Source organism: Temnothorax nylanderi, unplaced genomic scaffold (assembly GCF_030848795.1).
Source record: "Temnothorax nylanderi isolate EJ_2023f unplaced genomic scaffold, tnyl_v1.0 TNYL_tig0053_pilon, whole genome shotgun sequence".
In the NCBI taxonomy this organism is placed as follows: domain Eukaryota; kingdom Metazoa; phylum Arthropoda; class Insecta; order Hymenoptera; family Formicidae; genus Temnothorax; species Temnothorax nylanderi.
The window spans coordinates 1,064,377-1,085,936 of record NW_027249115.1 but is presented as its reverse complement, the minus strand read 5'-3'; the positions used below and the strand labels follow the sequence as shown (position 1 = coordinate 1,085,936).

Here is a 21,560-nt window from a genome sequence, read left to right as displayed (position 1 = left end):
AGAAAGAATTAATGTTAAAATTTGAGAGAGAAAGTTAAAGGCGCGCAAAATCATGATATCGCTGAGTCAATTAAAAAGTATTTAAAGAAAAATTAAGTATAATAAAATGCACTTTATAGCGTGCTTCATTTGTTATTTCATTAATAAATATATAATAAAATTAGAACAGTTTAAAATTATATTATAAAAATATAAAATATTACTCTTACACATGTGTTGTATATATTTACGATAGATAGGCGTGAAAAATATGACGCTATAAGCGAATTCTGAAAATCTAATCCCGATTTCAGCACGGTGGTAAATTCCACAAAAAAATAGGATCGGCCCAGATGAAAAGAAAAAAATGAAAATAGAAATATGTACATCGTTCTGATGTTAGGCCCGTTTTCTTTCGAGCTTTCGTATTATCCGTACTTACAACACAATTAAGTATTGTTAGTATTGTATACATTCAAACTGCTGCGATGGCTCGAAAAAGGGGAGCGAGAAAAAACTCGAGGAAGGGGCGGAAAATGCGGTCGAGAAGCGAACCGAGGAAACGGACGTGCGTCGGCTAAAATCTCGGCGATGGTACAAATTCGGCGTCGCGATATCCGCGCGGGATATCGCCGCGTCGCGCTAGTTTACGTAAGTCGGGCGTTATTGATCTAATCACGAAAACGCCGTTCTCTCCGAGGCGAGGAGGTTATGCCGTTAGTTTTAAACACACATTCCTTTTTTTGTTGTAAGGAGAAAAATTACAGAAATGACCTTTCCGGAACCGAGTTTCGCGGGTCGAGCGATCGCGACTTAGCTCGTTAATTCCACCGAGGCTGCGTGCGTGCGCGTGAAAACGAGCCCGCTACCCGGCACTTACATTCGCGACTTCCGGAATCCAGAATCGGCTTCTCCTCGTCGCGCAGCATCCGGAATCGTGCGGCGTTCGAATTTTTTCGTCCTCGTCGAGGGGTGAGGAGGCGGAGAACCGCGAGGGGGAATCCGCGACCACGCCGAGCGAAGTGAGGCGAAGTCGCGAGGAGGATCGATTCGCGTAATTGATAGTTTGCACTTCGCGACGCAGTTCGCGATTCGCGATTCGCGACGAATAGCGACGGTGTAAACGACGCGTACTTAATGACGGGGGCGAGGAATCGAATCCGCGAGAAACACCCGCGGCGACTCGCAGCTAGTTTCAGGTTATGGAACGCGGAACGGAACGTACCTGGTGTTGTTCTTTTTCTCGAGATCCGCGCCGGTCTCGACGTCCGGGGACAGCGGTTTGGGCTCCTCGGGTGTCGCCTCGCTGCCGTTTTCGGGCTTCTTGCCCATCCAAGTGGACACCTGATTCGTCAGGCCGGAAAACATCTTGCTATGTGCGTCGGCGAGCTCGGCTGGAATCTGCTTCTCTCTCTCTCTCTCTCGCTCTTTTTCACTTCCTTCCTCGATCGAACGACGACGTTACTCTCGCTTTACGTACTCACCGGAATCGAGTCGGAATTGTCGGAAACGTCACCGAACTACCGAAGCCCTCGCGGGACCGAAGTGACAACGGATACAAGAATACCTCGTCCGTTCTCGCGACAGCGCAGCCACGAACTGCGTAAGCGGCACGTGCACGCGCGCAACTCGCGCCGCGCATCCGTCGCGACGCCAACGCCCGCCGGCCTTGCGCGACGAGCGCGCGAACCATCGCCGACCATCGATTGCACGCGACGCGACGCGACGCAACGCCGACGCCTGATTGTCGGGTCGCACACAAAAATCGCGTTACGCTGGTCGATGAAAAATATGACAATGCGCCAGACGATTCTTCGGATAATGATTATTAACAGATGCTGGCTCTCCAAATGATCGATTTCAAGTCAGGTGGCTTGGAAGGCGGCGGAATTGAGTCCGTCGCGCACCGAGGAACGTTAGGATTCTAATAGATTTGCCGATGGGCGACGACGGAGAATATTTGTCGCGTTTCTTGTAATTGTCGTGTATTTTCCTTATAAATAATATCGAGAATATGTAACGACTAGAATATATCGGAATTTATCTCGTTCTTGATGAATAATATATTGGAAGCTCGGCCGGGCAGATTGATGGAGATCTCTCTCTCTCTCGGTCGCGTTTCTTGTATACGTCATGTACTTTCTTTATAAATAATAATATCGAGAATATGTAGCGTCTATAATATATCAGAATATATTCGTAATTTACGACGAACTTCAGAAGTGTAATCTTGGCTCGGTTAATATTCTAAGAAAATTTAAATTGAATTTATAATATAGAGTAGTTAAAATTGAAAATTTAATCCCCTTTGGGAAATTGAACTATATAAGATATTAATAAATAACGATGGTTTTTTTACATAATTTAACATCTGTGAACATCTTTCCAATTAAGAACGCAGGCAAAACAAGATTTGAGTGGTAAACAAAAATTATCAGCAAAAACATTTCCTCTGTAATACATTTAGCAAGATGAATGATAGGTTTGCATTGTTAATGGCTCGAGATAGCTTTTTACGGTAAAAAATTTTACGGAAAAGATTAAATTAATAGATAGATTAGTAGCAAAATTGAATTTAATAACTATCGACAATACGCATGAATTTGTGAGCCTAATAGCTATACATGGCGCGTGCTCGGCGAATCTGAATTTCTCTCGTAATATCTCTTCTTAATCTCGTGACATGCTTGCCGAACAGCAACACATCGGTATCGTCGCGGAAGCGCGATGAAACCCATTAATCAAACGAGATATATCTTTGATCATCCGCTCGACGATGTAAAATATCTGTGTGCTTAGCGTTCAACGAGGATACGAGAGACATTAATGCGCATTATTCCCGTTATTAAAGTGCGATATCGAATCCCACATCTTAAAAGCCTGCACGTAGTAAACGCCGTTTTACTGCCCGATATAACTTACCATTATCCGTAGCACAGTTGAATATCAATTTTTACCTTCCGACAACTACCTACGTCGCGCTGAATCTCGATGCCTCGGGTGCGGTCGATCGCTTGGGACTTCACAACGCAGTGATATTAAAAATATCTGTAATTTTATTTCAACTTTGACCGGAGCGAGGCAGTTACAACAATATTAATTAAAATGTTACGATATTGACATGTAACACTTTATATATTTGTCCGCTCGCCTTCGAAGCGCCGCGTAACGTCGATATGTCATACAGAAACGCACCGTGAGCATCGTTACGTCTCGAGGTAGAACGCACGTGGCGCGTAATGGCCAATACATAGGTACAATCGTGTTGTCGATGGATTGATAACGCGCGATACGGTATTACGAATCATCCGCGGCATCCGTTACACCTGATCGCTCTCGGCCAAGACTCCACTCGTCCTGTGCCCTGTGTAGTTGTACTTTTTATCTAGTGTATAATATTCATTTATCGCCCAGCGATAATCCGAACAGTGAATAATGTTACATCGTGCGTTACACATATCACAGCTTTGGCACCAAGAAAGTCAATCAATTTTACATAAAACTCGCTACGTTCCTTTCGATCGGTCCCAGATGTTTAATAGATGTCGCGAAAATATTTGAAAAATCAGGAGACATCAATCGGATATCCCTTTGGAGTTATTCGTGACATTTGTTCCATTAAATAATATGCTGTGAGCCCGATCGGGGACAGATCGAACGTAATTGTACAATATCTTCATGATTTTTAAAAGTTTGAGCCAGTTATAGTACGACTTAATATATCACTGATTTATCTTTCACGTTTTGTTATTTAATATTGGTCGGATACGCTAAACATCACGTCATCTAGACTAGACTACTCGTCCCGACGTGCTGAATGGTAACATAAACATTTCAAACGCGAAGTAGCGAAGAATTAAATATTCTTTTTTTTTTCATTTCCCTAGGAATGTATATCTATATCTATGTTGTAGTTATCGTCAGTGAGCTGCGTTTGACGGGATCGCCTTCGTTGCCTCCAAAGCTGCTTGCTGGCGCTGATACCTGAGACAAATATTAATTCGGTAAAGTTAAAGTCCTCGGAGAGCGGCTAGAGGCAAAGTCGCGCGATATCAAACGATATAAATTATGCGGGTAGCCGTGAGCAAAACAGGAAAATACTGACAGAATCGCTTAACCAATTCCTGCGACAGCGTTAAAAGAATTTCGCAGAAATAAGATTTTTATCTGATAAAAATAATCAAAGACTCGTTTCTATGTTAGGTAAACATAAAACACGACGATAGCAATGATAATAGCAATGATATTTGTAAGGTGTAGAAACGAAAATATCAAAGGGTGAATCTTATATAGAATTTTACTTGCGTCGAGGTAATTACCTCAGGGATCTCGTTATTTGGTATATAGCCGTGAACGCAACGAAGAGGTTCACGCTAAAAAGATTCCAGTTTTTCGGCGTGATGGCTAAGGAGTATCTGGTCCAGATCAACCCCGTGATGCCCAAGGCACAAGACTGGCTGACGGAGATTTTGTTCACTGGCCTCGTCAAGTCACCGAGGCCGGCGATTACGAGGCCCTACAAATTGAAGAAGGAGTGATTTACATGAGGTGCTTTCCAGTTAACGACACAAGCGTCACTCTGTCTTTGTTGCTCACTAGATGTTGAAAAGAGACAGAATGACGCTTGTGTCGACTTGAGTCGCTAAACAAAAAACACACGTAATATCTTTTGTTATCAGTCTTATCTTTTTTTTGCATGCGCGAAAAAATCGACGAATCAGTATTATGACACAGCACATTCGCTTCAAGTTTGACTGTATTTTTTAATGGTTTTTTTTTTAGACATGTATGTAGACAAATATAAATAAAGAAATATATCCGCTATAAAACAGATTTAAATAGCGCAATAACAATCGAATAAATCGTTCCGTGTTTTGTAATGTACATCGCGAGATTTATATTTATATCATTTCTTTATTTATGTTACTTTTGCGTTCTTTACAGTACGATACATGAAATGTCATACGTTAAAATGAATATTTCATAAAACCGCGTTTCAAGCGTGAAAATATTTTCGTTGGAGAGACAAAATGCACATATTTATTTGTTTCTGAAAATTGCCGCATACCCATTGAACTGCAATGTTATTTATTATAACACGAATGAACGCAGCATTCGGAGTATTTTTGTATAACGTATCTGTTTGCCAACGTACGTTAGTAGCAACTACCTTGAAACAAAATTGTGTAACTGCATGCAAGCTATTATTCAATCACGTGACGTTTTACGACGCTTTTAAAATGATGAAAAGAATAAAATGAAAACTAGGCGAATAAGAGCGAATTTTAAAGCTAAAAGAAGTTTGAAATTGAAGATATTTATTACGGAAAATCTACGTTCTGCGTTTACGTAACGTCGCTCGAGTGCTCTGGATCTTTTCCGTTCGTTCGCTACTCGATTAACTTATCAGAATCACGACACGGGTCGGCAATATCGATATTAAGAGAATGAAAACATTACTAACCCATTTGAAGGCCGGTGCCCAGAAGAAGATGGTCTGTGGACCTAAAAAAAAAACCACGCAATGCAATCGATATGAATTACGGAGGAGCACGTTGTAGTGACGCAAGGCTTCGTGTTCATGCTAAATCACAGTCAGCTTGTTTTTCATTCAACTATCTTTCATACAATTCTTTTAAGACGCTCGACGTTCGCAGCAATTAGCGCGAAACGGAAAATATAGAAGACACAGAAGATGAATAACGAAATACATATCGCTCATTTGTTACAACAACGACATAACTAAAAAATTGTCATTTTTGAACTGTTTGCAAAAAGAAAGTTATAAAAATTCAATACACTGAATAAAGAGCTAATATATAGCTAGATGTTTTTGTTCCTCTACAATCAATTATTGCACCAAAATCGTGTTTAAAAGTAATATTACCAAATAATGATTCAAAACATTCAAACTTATTTTTTGGAAAAATTCGTTCTCCGAATTATGTCATTGTTGTAGCAAATGTGCGATATGTACATTAAATACGATATATGATGATATATGATGAAAAAAGAAAAGGGAAAGTCAAACGGAGCAAGAAGAGTCAGCTTCAAAGTACAGTTCCACCGTAATGTAACATATAACACGATAATCAATGCCCGGTTATTGATGCGTTCCCGTGCATACCCTTGAATCTATTCGCTCCATCTATTCAAGCTTCCGCTCTGATAGTCCGCTGTCCGATAGCTACCTAAGTAAATTCGTCAGAGCAACTTTGACGCAGACGTGACGTCGTTGCGGCCTCGTTTCCATCCATTACAATTCGGTGAAGGTACCGACCTACCGACCGCCTCTCGTCTGGCTTGGCAGCTACGCGAAATGGCACGAATTGATGGAAAATAGGACAACCCGATAGTACTTACTCGCAGAATGAATAAATACCGACACTCTCGGTCATCGGGCTCGTGGCTCGCGATCTTGCGCCTAATAATATAATTTCGTTATATATTGCCTTACGCTATATCACGCCGATCATTCAATCTTGAAATGCAGCCTTATGCCCGAGCTAGAAATCTCACGTTATTAAATGTGTGATTTAATCAATGATACTATCAGTGCTAGTATTATCAATGTTAGTGAATGTTTTATAAACTCGAGAAAGTTCACGTGATGTGATATCGGATCAGCCTGTGAATCACGCGCACTTATGAAATGAGATAACTTCAATGCTATTTCTTTAATCACTGATACGGACTTTCACTTTTCACTAATACGATTTACCGGCAATTTTCGTTTATTTTTCTTCCGATTCTAAGGAGCGTGTTTGCGATACACGTGAACTTAAATTAGTCTAAGATAATAAGATTGCGAAAGTTAAATGTCTTCGTGTAAGGCCAAGGTTGAAAATATCGCCATCAATGAGCTACGTCTCGATTTATAGCAAATAAAGGGAAATGTAATATGAAAACTGAAGCGAGCAACACGTTCATTAATCCAGAATGTAGATGTGGACTGATTTAAGAATGCGACCTCGAGGAGACTGCATTGTAAAGAGTAGGGTGTTCACGCGCCGTCGGCAAGTCGCCAAGTCTTACGAGTAACGATATCAATATGCGGAAAAAGTGTTTGCGTCATTAGCCGATAAACGAAATAAAGCTAGATTGGAGACAACACATTTTCATACTGATTTATCGTGACTGCAGTAAATAATAATAATTAACCCGCAATTACTCGCGGTAATCAGTAAACGAAACTTAGAAATACCACAATCGATTCAAAACGAAAATCAGGAGTGCGGAGCGAACGATTCACCAATCTCGGGGAGGAAGATATTATTTATCTAGAAAACCACGTCACGTCCGGCGCATCTCTCGTTTCTCTGGCAATCAGTCCGTCACGCACGCACACACACGCACGCACGCACGCACGCACAGGCGCCGACGGCACGTGCCACCTGCTCGGCCCGACGCCGACGGACGCGACGATCGACCGCTTTACCAACCAGCTGGATGTTTCCACAGAGGCTGCAGCTTCTCGGGCACGAACTTGCCGATGGCGCTCATCGAGTTTTTGTAGATCACCGACATGGCTAGCGTTGGGGGTCGTCGACTCTCGACGGATGACTCGGCGCGTAATCGGAAATCGAGCGCGATCGCGGTCGCGAAATGCGGCAAGTAGCGACGGACAGGCGATCACAACAGCATCCGCACGCCACGACCGAGAAACGCCAAGTGCCCGGATTGGTCGGTCGCGACGCTCGCGTGGTTGCTCCCCTCGACCCACCTCGACCTTCTCGCCGCTCGCCAACGTGCGAGCTAGCCTTGCGGAGTAGTGGCTGCCCGTTGAGACCTCGTCGGAGTCGGACAGGGTATGCCACTGTACAGTGTATAGTATACACACGTACGCGCCAGACTTTAAAATATTTCCTAGCTACCGCGGCCGACGAAGATCTACGATGCGGCCACAACGCGATGCTACTACGAAAATGATGGGGGTGGGACACGGGGGTGGCTGCAAAGCTGACCTCACGTGTAGATATAGACGACGGATCGATGGAAAGTTTCCGGGTACATGAACTTTCGTTAAGTTCAAATTTTGAAGAAATTATATTCTTCTATTTTTCGCAGGTGTTTTTTTTTGTGCTAAATTTTGAAATGCAAAAGTAGTTTGCAGACGCAGTTATGCTTTAAAGGAATTATAAGAATATTTTCAATTTAATTTTGGAAACTTTAAGAAGATGCATATGAACGATATGAACAAGCTCGTCAAATTTTAAAAAAATTTGAATTATAAGAATTATAAAATTTTCCAAGTTTTATAATTGTAAATGAATAGAATTTCGTAATGCTAATCTCACAGATGATAAACATTAAATAAGATCACGCTATTTACATGATAAGAAAAATGTAGACTGAGAAAAGCATGCAGAAGACCTTGCTGCAGAATATAAATGACGTTATTTTTTTTCTATAAGTGATCAAACCTGATTGTATATGTATAATCTGACGATAGATATGTATCAGACTGGTATGGTAGGCGACCTTGCGGAAGTGTGACTGCTGACATTGGCCGAGAGTTCCAAATCGGACACTCGGATGTTCGCCAAGTCGACTTCTCTCTTACGACATTTAAATTCTCTATTAATAAAACACAGTGTATTTGTTCCGCAATGCCATTTTTAGAGATGATTATATAGTTTCGAACATAATATTTATATCTGCATATCTGGTGAAAAGAAAATAATAATCGAGATAACTTATTGCTAAATTATGTATCGTATAGATCGACGTGATAAAAAAGGATAAATCGTACATAAGAAGCACATTGTTGTGTTTGTACACAATTTTTATTATATCTACATATTTTCTTAACAGACTTAACTTTCTCATCAAAATACGAATATTGTAAATATAAATGTACAAATAAAACGCAAGTCAAAAATTGAGCTCGGCATCAGAATATAAAATGATTGAATGCACATCATCATTGCACCACCCAATTTTCTAACTATATCGTTTCTAAATAATTTACCGTTTGCGTGGGCTCGCAATACTTTTCATCAAATCGAGGACAGATTCGTATCTAATAAGATTTGTTATCGGAATAAGAAAAGCGAAACCTGCCGCCGATATGTCGTGTCATAATTTATTTATTAATTTTTTTCGTTATAAATCAAGATCCATAAATGAATAAAACGAACTTTTCAAGTAATTTGATGTATTATAGTTATCATAACGTAGTAGGACGTTCGAATTAGATACGATCTGATTGTAATTTACAGAAAAAGATATACATGTATAAATGCACATTACAGCCCTGTATATGCATGTAGGATTCTTACTTGCTATCTTCTATATTTATGTACGAAGTACAAAAATATATGAGATCAACTAAAGTTCAACTCTCTGTTAGTGTGACAATTCGACGAGATTAACAGAATCAACCATGTTTCATTTCACGATGCCAACAGAGAGTCGAAGGAGTCGAAAAATTGGGATACATAAAAAGGTGATAAAAAAACGGAATCTGTACAAAAAAGATCCTAGCGATAACAGAGAGTACTATTTCTTACATAACTATGGGACGCGATCTGGTGTTCGCGTAAATCATTTTCTCGACTCTTGTGTTCCGAGCATTAAAATAAATACGATTAAGTAGAATAAGTGGAGCAAAGTCTTGATCACAATAGAGCTTTGATGTAAAGACGTCGTTTAATATTACATGTACGTCTTTAAAGTAGATATCAAATTTTGTGACTTTTTTTACACATATCTTTGCCCCAATGCAATCCTACACATGTTTCACATGTTCATAAGGCACATGAATTATATATAATTCAACAATGTCCTGTGCGATCAAAGATTATTACATAGGTTTACGTAATATTGTTAGACATGTTGATATCGTATGTATACATACATATACGAAACATGGCAACTATTTGACTGGATGGATACAGTATAATTCATGAACTGTCATGCTCATCAGTCTTTGTTTCATTCTTAATACAACATTGGTATAAAAAACGATATAAAATCTAATATATACTCCTACTACATACTACTAAAAATCTAATACATAACCATCTGATACAAAAAGTACTAAACTTATGAAGATTATTCATTCGAATAATATTCCTGGCCATATTACATTCTTATGTACATACGATCACAATTGACTTCAAATATTTCCATACATATTTATAATACATTTTTCACAATTAACATGAACGTTATGTTTAGTTCTTTTAAAATTATATATCTGAAGTAGTTACAGGCTTTAACAGAATCGCGGTAATTTTGATTATATATACGTAAAAATAAGGCAAACTGATATATAAAGATAGAATAAGTTTTTTTTTAATTTTTGACATTTTATAATTTTTTTTGTGAGGGAAATTTATTTAAATATTATCATATATTATCATTGCACGTTATCATGCGTCTTAAAACAATTATTACTTGTTCGATATATGCAAGGATTATTAAAATTTCTCTTAAAATAAGCAATAAAATATTTACATAATTTTCTCCCACAAACGATAATTATAATTAAAAGAACATATGTAAATAATATATGTATAAAATCGTTCCAATTTCGAAAAATGTATTAGTAATCACAATATTTGATTAAACTTGATTAACATTTTCCGAGATATAAACGTGTTCAGTAGAAAAGTTAAAAATGCTATAGCTTATAAATGTTCAGTTATACAAGAGCATAGAAATGTATCTGTAACGTATGTACATTTTTGGCAGCTTAAAATATTTATATAGGATTTATGAATGGCACAAATACAGTCTGTGATACAAGAATGTACGAGCGCTTCAAGCCAGTCTACATTGTTATCAATTGGTCTGTTCTTTACAGCTGAACTGGCTGCACTAGTTCAGAGTTCATCCTTTTCCTTCCAATGTGGTGTAAAAAAGATAAACTCTGAACTAGTGCAGCCAGTTCAGCTGCAAAGAACAGACCTAATTATTGCCTGGTTTTTCTGTATCTTCAGTAGTGATTTCAGTAGAGGAACAGTAACGGTTTTACATACAGTCATGTGTTACTTTATAATAAACTTTATATTAAATAATAGCATATGTGTGGAAAGACTATACTTAATGATCTTTCAAACGAGATGAGAAGCTTTGAGGCAATAAAAAATTCAAGATTATATGAATAATCGCTCATACAATCTTGTACGACAGATTACATATGTATACGATCCTGCTATTTTTTATAATATATTGTAGCTATATACTATTGTTCATCTATATATATGTAGTAAAAAATGTTACTTTAAAAATTGTCAGAGAAATGTATTTAAAAATCAGCTTTACGTAAGCATTGGAGTTAACCTCTTGTTAAATGCAAGTGGCAGTAAAAGACATTGCTATAAATAGATGTATACTTTTTATCAACATTAGTTTGAGCACATGTGGCAATAACTATAAAACATGTCTCCTAATATATACACTTCATTAAAATGACACATTGATACGTGTATTTTAATGGAATTCGTGTAATTGTATCATCGTACCATTTTACATCAAACCTATAAATTTTCTGTCGATGGAAACGAAGATTTTTATGTTATGGACAAACAGTACAGCATCAATACATAATTTTTTTCTTTCAATTTTCTATAACAACATGATCACGCTAAATTGCCACATTGCATTGCAATATGGCAATTTAAATTAATTTTATAATCAATCTGTATCTGAGATAGACTGATTATGATCAATCAGTTTAAATGTATTAACAGATCCGTACATGTCAACCATAACAAATTTAGTGAAATCTGGAGAGATACATACTTTAGCATCCCGGCTTGGTGGTAATTCGACAATCGATAGTAATTCTGGCATTTTAGGATCTCTGCCTATTTTGGTCATCCAATATTCCATTCTCCTCGTACTATGGTACTCGTCAATGGTACTCGTACCAGCTGCACTCGATGTCGCATCGTCTTGTAGATTAGATACACCAGTATTTATGCTTCGGCTGTTAGATATTTGTGAATTCAAAAATGCATTCGTATTGAATGAGGGAGTGCTTGCACTGTGCCTGATGCCCATCCGACTTCTTTTCATATTCATTTGGCTTCTTCTCATGTTGTTCTTTGCTTGATCAACGTTCCACCAAACTAATTCATCGTTTGTCAATGATAATAAAATCGGAACCTTTATGGCAGCTGACGCCCAATACAATTGTGTAATGGGATTAGTGTGAAAAGATAATTGACAATAAATCTCCGTCGGCTTTTGTATATCGATAATCTGAAAATAAAAACCAAACGATATTAAACTCATACTGTATAATGCACAAAGTAATTGATCATAAAACAGACTTACAGAAATTTGTCCTGATTCAAAGCCAACAGCGACATATTGTTCATTTTTTGAAATATCACAACAAGTCACCTTCTGTGCGAAAGTATGCTTAAAGCAGGGCTGTTCTTTAATGTGTACATACATCAACCGTGCTGTCATGTATTCGTGGATAATACATAATAACGTTAAATGACGCGATTCATTCAAAATCGCCAAGTAATTTTGATTGTAACTTAAACAGCTGAATGAAATACATGAAGACGGATAAGACAAATCTATTTGGCTCTTTAATTGCCAAGGTATATCAATATACCATATCGATATTATGCCTTTCTTCGTTACTGTTATAACATAGTTGTCATTTATTTTGTGAATGTCATTAATAGGTTCTGCTTTAGTATCAATTCCAAATATCGGTCCACAATGTCGCCATACCTGTTGATAAAAACATTTGAATTTGTTTAGTATTTAGTATTTACAAATTTAGATAGATAGATTTTCGAGGTGTTTATGGCGGCAAAGGTCTCATCCCAACTGGGATGACACGTAGCTCCGCGTGAAGGCAGTCGATTCTTAATTAAGGGATCCCTGGTTTAAGTCCAGCCCTCATCCCGCATGAATCTCTCAAGTTATGAGATACATTAAAAAGTTTTGGTGTAAATATAAAAGAAGTAAATTGTAATTCATTTCGGGAGCAAATAAATTTACATTTAAATAATTATTAAAACACCTAAACTAATGACAAATTAGAAACAGAGAACTGTAACGTATTCTCTGGTGATACAAGAGATCTGTAGTGCATTCTCTTTGATACTCTCAGAAATTGAAGTTTCTATTGTTTATAAGTTAACGCGGCACGATGCAGCGTGATGCTTGCTGGTTAATTAGCTCAGTGATAAAACAGTTATTTGTGAAACAAAAGGTTACAATCTGTACAAAATTCTTTCTTGTTCGAGTCACCTCGTATAAGAAATTTACGTGGAACAATATTGTTCCTATAAAGAAACCAAAGGCAAATTCTATGATAATTGGAATAAATAGTGTTCTACATCTTATAATAACAATTAAAATAAAAAAGGTATATATGTACATGAAATTCTGTATTTATAATAGCAGAAAGAAAAGGAATAATAAAAATAAAACAAAGAATTTAATATACACACCTTCAATGCATGCTCCTCCAATTTGCATAATACCGTATTACAGCAACGCAGATTAATAATTTTCACGAACTGGATTGGCCTTTCTAACGTTGCGACCAGCATAGTTATTCCAGTTATTATATTTAATAATTGAATGCAATTGTCTGTAACATACAGTGCCTGTTTTCCATCGGCAGACAATTGCAGGCTTGATATTCTGCCTTCTATATATGCAGATTCCTGTATTATATCTTCTCCAAGTGACACTATAATTTTCTTCGAAGGGCTCTCTTTGACTACAATGTCCATGTTGTCACAAGTTTCGACAACTGCGTCAAATAAGCACTTCCTAGTTTGATAACAGAGAAAGATTGTCATACGGTTTAATTAAAAGTTTAAAATATAAATATATAAAGTAGTTGTAAATAATCTTCAATATTAAATTACCTCGGTAATTCATCTGATTCTTGTACCGGGAATTTCCACTTGTATAACACTCTATTCCCGTTCCCACATATCTAAAATTACCACATAACAAAAAATTTTTTAATTTCAAAGATTTTGAATTTGATTAAATATAATGGAATTAGTATAAGATTGATACGTACAATATGATAGCCTTCGTCTTTTAACCAGTAAGAATCCAAAGATATAACGCGACTTTTGTAAGTCGCGATCGGTTGATATCCAGAATAGGTATTCCATACATTTATAAAACCCGCAGAGTCAGCAAGTATTATGTATTCACCATCATATGTAATAGTTGCGCTTACATAAGTTACTGTATCATTATCGACAAACCCTCTCTGCTGTTTGTTAAAACTATGCACGCAATCCTCACCCCACCACCATTTTACGTACATAGCTTCTTTTTTGGTGACAACCATCAAGGAATTGTCACGGTTGGGTATATGATGAAAGAAGATAACTTCTTCAGCTGCAGATTTTAACCGCAGATTATAACAGGCAAGATATCGATAAGTAGTATAGTCATTCCCGTAGCTTGAATACAGAACAAAAGCACCCTTTAGCTGATCCATTATATGTAATAAGGAAGCCTGCGCCGTAAAAGCTATTTTCGGTATGTACTGACTGTAAAAAACGTATGCCATGTTACTTATTTGTACACGCGTTGTCTCTGTATCAATTTGTCTATGCATATAATTGTACTTACTATTTGGAATCTCTTAAAGTAAACACTACTTTTCCATGTCGGTCCCATATCTTAAAAAAAGAAAAAAAGACATTATGCATATTTGAATAATACATTATACATTATATCAAAATTTTTATTTTCTAATAATATAGTAATAAATAAAAAGCACTTTGTTTCATAAAAATATCATAACAAATTAAAATTAAAATTAAATACCTGAATCGTTGCTTTGTCAGTGCATGCAGCGATGTATTTGTCCTCGTGGCCAAATGCCATATCCAGTATAATCTCATTTTCCACCAAGAATTCTGTTAAGCTATCATCCTGATCATTCGCGTTTGTAAAAAAGCCAGACCAGGAACTTTGTTTTTGTCGTGGGCTCTCAATGTGCGTGTAATGCTGATCAAATATTTCATCGTTGTCATTCGACAGAGAGAATAACTTTATTATACCAGCACTGCTTAACGATAAGAAACAATCACCAGCCGTCGACACAATAACTTTTTTAATAGAATAGCCCTCTCTATGACCGTTAAAAACTTTTTCTTGCTTGCTTTCAGAATTCCACAGAATTATTTTACCCGATGTATTTCCCGTTAAAATTAATTCAGGATCGTCTGTGAAAGATGATGTGCAAATGCCCGTTGATATTTCTTCAGTCATCGACATATTAGCATATTGGGGACTTTTCTTGTGAGATAAGTACAAGTAATTTTGTCTTGTCATAGCTAGATTTTTTGCAGTCTGAGCGACGTACCCTTCATATGGATGATCCATCGCGATTTGAATGATATCTAAGCATTTTTTACGTTTATGTTCTACTATAACACTTGCTTGCTCTTGAAGAAATCTTTCTATATCAGAGACCTTTTCTACATAGTCTTCTTGCTTGTCGGATGACGTAATGTATTTTCTATACTTTCTCAGGTCTAGCAGTATATCATTCAAACCCGCATGTATTAATTTAGCTTGAATGAAATCAAAATTTAAGTAAAGGGGCTGAAATTCTTCAAACAATTTTGCTTGCTCCAAATGGTAGCCAATATACGAGTAAATATAATTGTCATCCGGCAATTTTGAAAAATCATTATTGCAATATGTGCGGTATTTTTCAATAATAGACTTATGCATCTGTGTCAATTCGTCAGGAGTTTGTTTCTTTCTGAGATGGTATAGCAGTAAATCATGCACGCCATAAATATAAGTTTTTAAATCATTATTCCACTTTTTGGCTGCAAGTGATTTATGGCACAAATCCAACATTAGTTCTTCAACTTGGAATATGTCTTGTTCCCAAAAAATTTCTAGAGTCTAAAACACATTAAATTGATATAAAATCAAAGATATGTATGAGAGATTATACATCAATTTAACAATAAATTTTAAAATATATACCTTCGGAGTTATGTTAACATCTTCGCAAAAAATAGCTAAGCTCTCGTAACGTTTTTTCAAATCTGGTTTTAATTGCTCAATACATATATCAAAAATAGTTTCTTGTTTTTGTAGAAATTCTCTCATTATTCTGTAACACATGATACAATAACAGCAATATTTTAATAATCAATGCATTATCTTAAGAAATTATATATACGTACTTGTTTGATGCATCTTTTTTCCTTAATGATCTCAAGTAATATCTCCATCTATCAGGATGTTCTTTCATGTGGTGTTTAAATTCTTCAAATTGTGCAGCAAACATAGCTATGAGTAATGGCATTCCTTTACATTCTTCATGTATTTTTTTCGCTTCTATAGGCAATTCGTTCACATCCATTTCCAATACTTTGGCAAATAAGCCTAATGTCTCTGCTTCTGTAAATCCGTCGTTCATCTGAAAGTGACACATTATTTTTTATTATAATAATGTAATAAATACATTTATATATTTCAATATATAATAAATACAAATATAATAAAAAATATCACACCTTTATTATCTTAGGTCTTTTCTTTTGTAGAACATCAATGTCGGCAGTAAGAACTAGAGTTTTACATTTGAAATCGAAAGTGGTAATAATCTTTTCATCATAAACATCATCTAAGATCAATAAAGCGTTGCAATTTTCTTGTTTATTAAAATAATGTTTCAAATATTGGATCAAAGAATCTTTCTCCAGTGGAGTAAATAATTCTGGTTGGATTTCTAAATTTCTCACGTTATGATAGAGTGAGTTTAATTGAATTAATATTTCTTCATCGATTAAACGATCACATGTGAATTTTATCCAGTAGACTTGATTCTAAAACGAAAAAAATAGTTTTATGCAAAATGTAATATATTAATATCATATACTATATGTCTAAAATAATTAATAAAAAAATATCATACGGAAAATAAATCTTTCACTAATTTTGCATCCTTGAGAGCACTGGCAACTAGACATGATTTTCCAAATCCTTTCATGCCATGTAACGCAATGTATGCTGTGGGAATTAACTGCTGTAAAGCTATCTTTAACTGCTCAACCTGCAAACACAATGCATTATATAATAAACAGTCTTCATTTTATATATCAGAATCATTTATTATGATGCAATACAATGGCGAATTTTGACACTTTAAGATCGCTTAAACATGATTTGAGGATTTCTAATATTGAGGCTCTAAGTGCGTGTCTATAGTGCACCTAATGGAAAATCCGCCACTAGTGCATTACGTACAAAAATGTATAATGAAACATATAATGAAAAACACTGAAAAAGTCTATGTAAACTTACGCGATATATGTTTCCATACGTATGCATAAAGAGGAACAGTTAAATTAAATAAGAATTAAATAGCCTATTACAACGAATTATATCTAAGTACACGGGATTAAATATGTTATTGGAAATTTTTAAGAATAAAAGCTGATTTTATTGTCTATTAAAAAAATATTATGAAAGATTATATCAAATTTATATAGCAATACACGATGCTTATATATTGCAATATGCATTACAGAAGTAAATGAAATGTCAGATAATCAATACTTTATAGTTCATAATTTTATCTTATCATTGACGGTACGACCACGATCGAGAGATAAAGTCAGAATGACTCATACATCTTAACATCGTTGTATATATGTATATATATTACAATATAGATAATTATACCTTTTCTTCTCGGGTAACTGTCAATGGAGAAAGGGGTGGAATGTTAGGAGGTCCAGCATAATAATCTATCTCTCCATTGGTTTCTATCTCATAATTGCCTAACAATTTATCTATTTCATCGCTAAGCCATTCGTAGTGATGTTTTAAGGATTGATGAAAGACATCAAAAGCACGTGGACCACATCTTAAAAATGTTAACACAAACACTTAATGAAATCAGTTTACCATGTAAGCTGCATCGTTAACTAAGAATGCAAATTATAAAAATGATAACTAGTGAGATATAATTGCTATTATTATTAGTAAGTGCGATAACATTAAAATAAAAAAAAGTGAAATTTTGCATAATATATGTGCGAATATAACAACAAATATATACATAAATATACATACCTTGGTAGTATATCTAACAACCAGCCTGCTCTCGCTTCTTTAGTGGCTCCAGAATAAATTTGTTTTATATCCTCTTGTCGTAAGATATATTCATTTCTTAAAGGCTGTATGATGTCATTATCTATATCTAGATCATCAATTATGTTCTCCCTCAAACGAGTGAGGATGTCTCTATGTGATTTCTCCATTTTTATAATCAAAATTCACAATGCAAAATCCCGTGATTGGAAGTTACTACAAATTTCAGTGCAGTTCTGAAATAAATAATTATCTCTATTATTTTAATAAGCATCAGATAATTTCAATACTTAAGAATAAACTGCAATAATGTTATTTGTAATTGCGATAATGTAATTTAATCTTTCAGAACTAAAAAAAGTCAACATCACTAAACTAAGAATAAAATAATACATTACATATATATTTTGCTAATTAATTTACTACTTTTCAATATTACAAAATTATATAAGATTTGTTTTAGCAATAATAACAACAATATATAACATTTGACAATAAAATCGATATTGTGATATTTTCATATAAATTTTTGCGTCACTCCATCATATTATCCCCTTTATTCCTTTTTTTCTGCATCTTCAACACTACGATCTCTTCATTCCATAAAAAAAAGAAAAATCTCATACAAATTTTTATTTCTATTATACAGATAAATAACATAAATTGACAGTTAATTCTTCTAACATGTTTATGATCGTATATGCAAATGCTGCCTACACACATTAGATGCAATTCTTTTATGTGAGCGAATATTCGTTGGGAACCGAGCGCGTTTCTTCATCGAGATATAAACAAATATTTATAAAAACTATTCGTAAAAAATATACAATTTAATAAAACAATTGAATTGTACATCTCAAAATCAGATATAAATATTAATTTCGATTTTTACAAATATATAATTCCTTTACAAAAATAAAATAAAATAAAAATCAGAAGAACATTACTAACATCCAATTACAACAAAAGATGTTTGAAAGAAATATGCGTGTACATTATTTAAATAACATCTTAAATGGAAGGATTATAATCAAAATTATTTACACAGTTCAATAGGCAAGCATTTGCGTCACAAACAAAAGATGTAGTACACCAGTTATTGGGAGCTTCCAGGAAGCGACACAAGTCGACACAAACGTCGTTCTAATATGGAGTATGGGTGCATTCCGTTTCACACATAATTCGCATAATGCATAATTTATCCTTGTTGTTCACCAAATGTTAATTAAACAAGGATAAATGATGCATTATGCGCATCATGCGTAAAACGGAATGCACCCTATCTTTCTTTTTTGGCAATAAGTAACAAAGACAAAACGACACTTGTGTCGACTTGTGTCGCTCGCTGGAAAGCCCCCATTTTATCTTAACTTACAAGAAAATACGCATTACTGTCTCATCAGTCGTGAAGGTTTTTGACAGAACAGAATATTCATGAATCATGCGTATATGATACGATCTTTGACCTCATTTCAGGCATGGCACTGATAAAATTTTTATCTTTATATCTTTTTTTCTATATTAACGTGCATCTCGAGGCTGTATAACCGGAAAAGAGATGATCGGAAAGAAGATTAATCGAAGAACAAGTTTAAGAATAAATCGAAAAATGTTACCGTTTAGCTTCTTCGTTTTTTAGAGAAATGGAAAATTAACAAACTAACAATTAACAACACATTTATATTTTTGTTAAGCTTCTACGTATTTTGCGTCACACAACCTCTATTAAAAAAGATGATTCTTGGATATTTTATTTAGAAATTTTCTCGAGAAACTTAAATTACTTTAAATTGTTAATTTTAAATCGAATGTTACAGTTTTTTATTTATGTATTAGTTACCGTCGTTGAGACGAATTCAACGATGTATTGCGAGAGCGTAAATTAAAGCTTAAAATATAAATATGTTATTAATTGTCCACTTCTCACTTTCTTTTCGTTTATATCATGATTTCCGATGTATATTCTGTAAATCGGAAGGTAGAAACGGCGATGAGAAAACTGGAAATAGCAGCAACAAAAATAACTGGCAAAGAAACTCGAAAAATTCCTCGAAGTCGCGACTATCTTGAATAATATTGTAGTTATCGCGGACGCGACGGAAGCGAGTCAATGCTCTCGAATATCTCTCAGCGATTCGATCGACGATTGAAGGACACACGATGGATTTTCGACTCGATCACGATCGATGAGAAAAAAAATTCTTTTCCGAATTTTCCACGCATGTGCGTCATATTCTCAAAATAAATATATACGCTCTTTTTCTTCTCTTTTGCTTTAGAATTATTTTCGTATATTTTCGTTGGATATCGCGACGCAACACTACTCTCCTCTCATCTTACCTTTTTCCTTCTTTTCCTCACGTGTTGCCTTCCAGAATCGCCATTTTAATGTTCTTGGCCGATGGTCCTCGTCATCCTCTTTAGAGAGCCAGATCTGTGTCCACCTCTTTCTTCCTGACCATCCTTTCCTCCGCAAACAGACGCTACCGCTCCGTTTTCGTATCCCCCGTCGAGGTGTACGCTTCACACGCTAATCGTTCGGATATATAATGACTGATCTTTTGTAGGAGAAACGCTCTTTGTTCGAAGAATCTGAGTAATCTTCTGCCGTGACGACGACCACAACCTGCACACTGCACGGCTGACGAGCGACTGAGAAACAGGGAAACGAAACAGGTACTCGGCTCGGCGTACTCGCGACACTCGCGTCAGTGCCGTCACGCCGTCAGCCGTCAGTCGCTTCGCTTCGCGTGCTGCCCGTGCAGCCCGTGCTGGAGTTAGAAGCGACGTTGCCGATATTGTTCGACGCTATTGTCAGATCCCGCGAGACCATTGGCCAGCACGAATCGCACGGTGCGCGATGCGCGTGACCACTGTCCCGCCGCCGTTTCTATCGTTTCCGGAGGGAACGACGCGACACAAAGGCGCATAATGACTGCGACATTGCTGTTAGAAAGTTTCCAAGGGACAGGCGATAAAAACGTATTCGCAGGACGATCTTGCCCGTCTGATTTGCAAGGTTACATTGGGTTACATTCACGCGCCTCGCACTCGTAAACCGCGACGTATCCACGTATCCTCGAGAAGCTGCGAACCACTATAATACAATCGGCCAGTCATGGTAACATGGCGGCTGATGGGCGCGGGCGCGGGACGGTGGTAGGAGAAAGGCAGTGCTGCACCCTGCTACTATATGAGCCCTGTTACAGAATTGAACGAGTTGATCGAATCTCTGCACAAAAATAAGGAAAATTAGAGTAGCAAAGATAGCAGAAAAATAGTTGCTCAAATATATCATATTTCCAAATATGATAATTTTTTTAAGACGAGCTTAGAATGGACTTTTAAATAATTTAAATAATTAAAACAAATATGCTGCATGTGACATGCTGTAAAATTAAACATGAGCATTGTGTATTAGAACACTTTTAATATTGTTTTACTAATAACTTTATCCTGAATAACGCTATATCAATTTCCTAATAGACCTAATAAATATTTTA

General features: G+C 36.1%; 3 protein-coding genes across 11 annotated transcripts in view; all 3 read right to left on the bottom strand.

Annotated features, from left to right (window-relative positions):
* Sap47 (Synapse-associated protein 47kD) overlaps positions 1-1,590 on the bottom strand; it is a 67,435-nt gene extending 65,845 nt beyond the window's left edge. For all 4 annotated transcript variants that reach the window (XM_071706712.1, XM_071706714.1, XM_071706713.1 and 1 more), the window contains exon 1: positions 1,205-1,590. In XM_071706712.1, the coding sequence (XP_071562813.1) occupies positions 1,205-1,347 (143 nt within the window). In that variant the 5' untranslated portion in view covers positions 1,348-1,590. The remainder of the gene's footprint in view (positions 1-1,204) is intronic.
* A 1,427-nt stretch (positions 1,591-3,017) lies between these two features.
* Positions 3,018-7,787, bottom strand: LOC139772786 (uncharacterized). The gene is made up of 4 exons (XM_071706719.1): positions 7,422-7,787; positions 5,444-5,484; positions 4,299-4,495; positions 3,018-3,963 (listed from the first exon to the last, which is right to left on the bottom strand). The coding sequence occupies exons 1-4, from the start codon at positions 7,504-7,506 to the stop codon at positions 3,900-3,902; spliced, it is 387 nt and encodes a 128-aa protein (XP_071562820.1). The 5' UTR covers positions 7,507-7,787; the 3' UTR covers positions 3,018-3,899.
* A 956-nt stretch (positions 7,788-8,743) lies between these two features.
* Positions 8,744-21,193, bottom strand: LOC139772777 (uncharacterized). Of its 6 annotated transcripts, XM_071706698.1 has the most exons (15): positions 20,398-21,193; positions 19,433-19,596; positions 18,040-18,293; positions 17,647-17,830; positions 16,877-17,014; positions 16,476-16,787; positions 16,143-16,378; positions 15,940-16,069; positions 14,761-15,855; positions 14,563-14,612; positions 13,997-14,480; positions 13,836-13,906; positions 13,410-13,737; positions 12,268-12,681; positions 8,744-12,192 (listed from the first exon to the last, which is right to left on the bottom strand). In XM_071706698.1, the coding sequence occupies exons 3-15, from the start codon at positions 18,225-18,227 to the stop codon at positions 11,623-11,625; spliced, it is 4,200 nt and encodes a 1,399-aa protein (XP_071562799.1). In that variant the 5' UTR covers positions 18,228-18,293; positions 19,433-19,596; positions 20,398-21,193; the 3' UTR covers positions 8,744-11,622. The 6 variants fall into 6 exon arrangements, with proteins under 6 accessions (XP_071562799.1, XP_071562798.1, XP_071562800.1 ...); XM_071706697.1 differs by lacking the exon at positions 19,433-19,596; XM_071706699.1 differs by lacking the exon at positions 19,433-19,596 and having other exon boundaries at positions 16,877-17,005.
* Between the last annotated feature and the right edge of the window lie 367 nt (positions 21,194-21,560).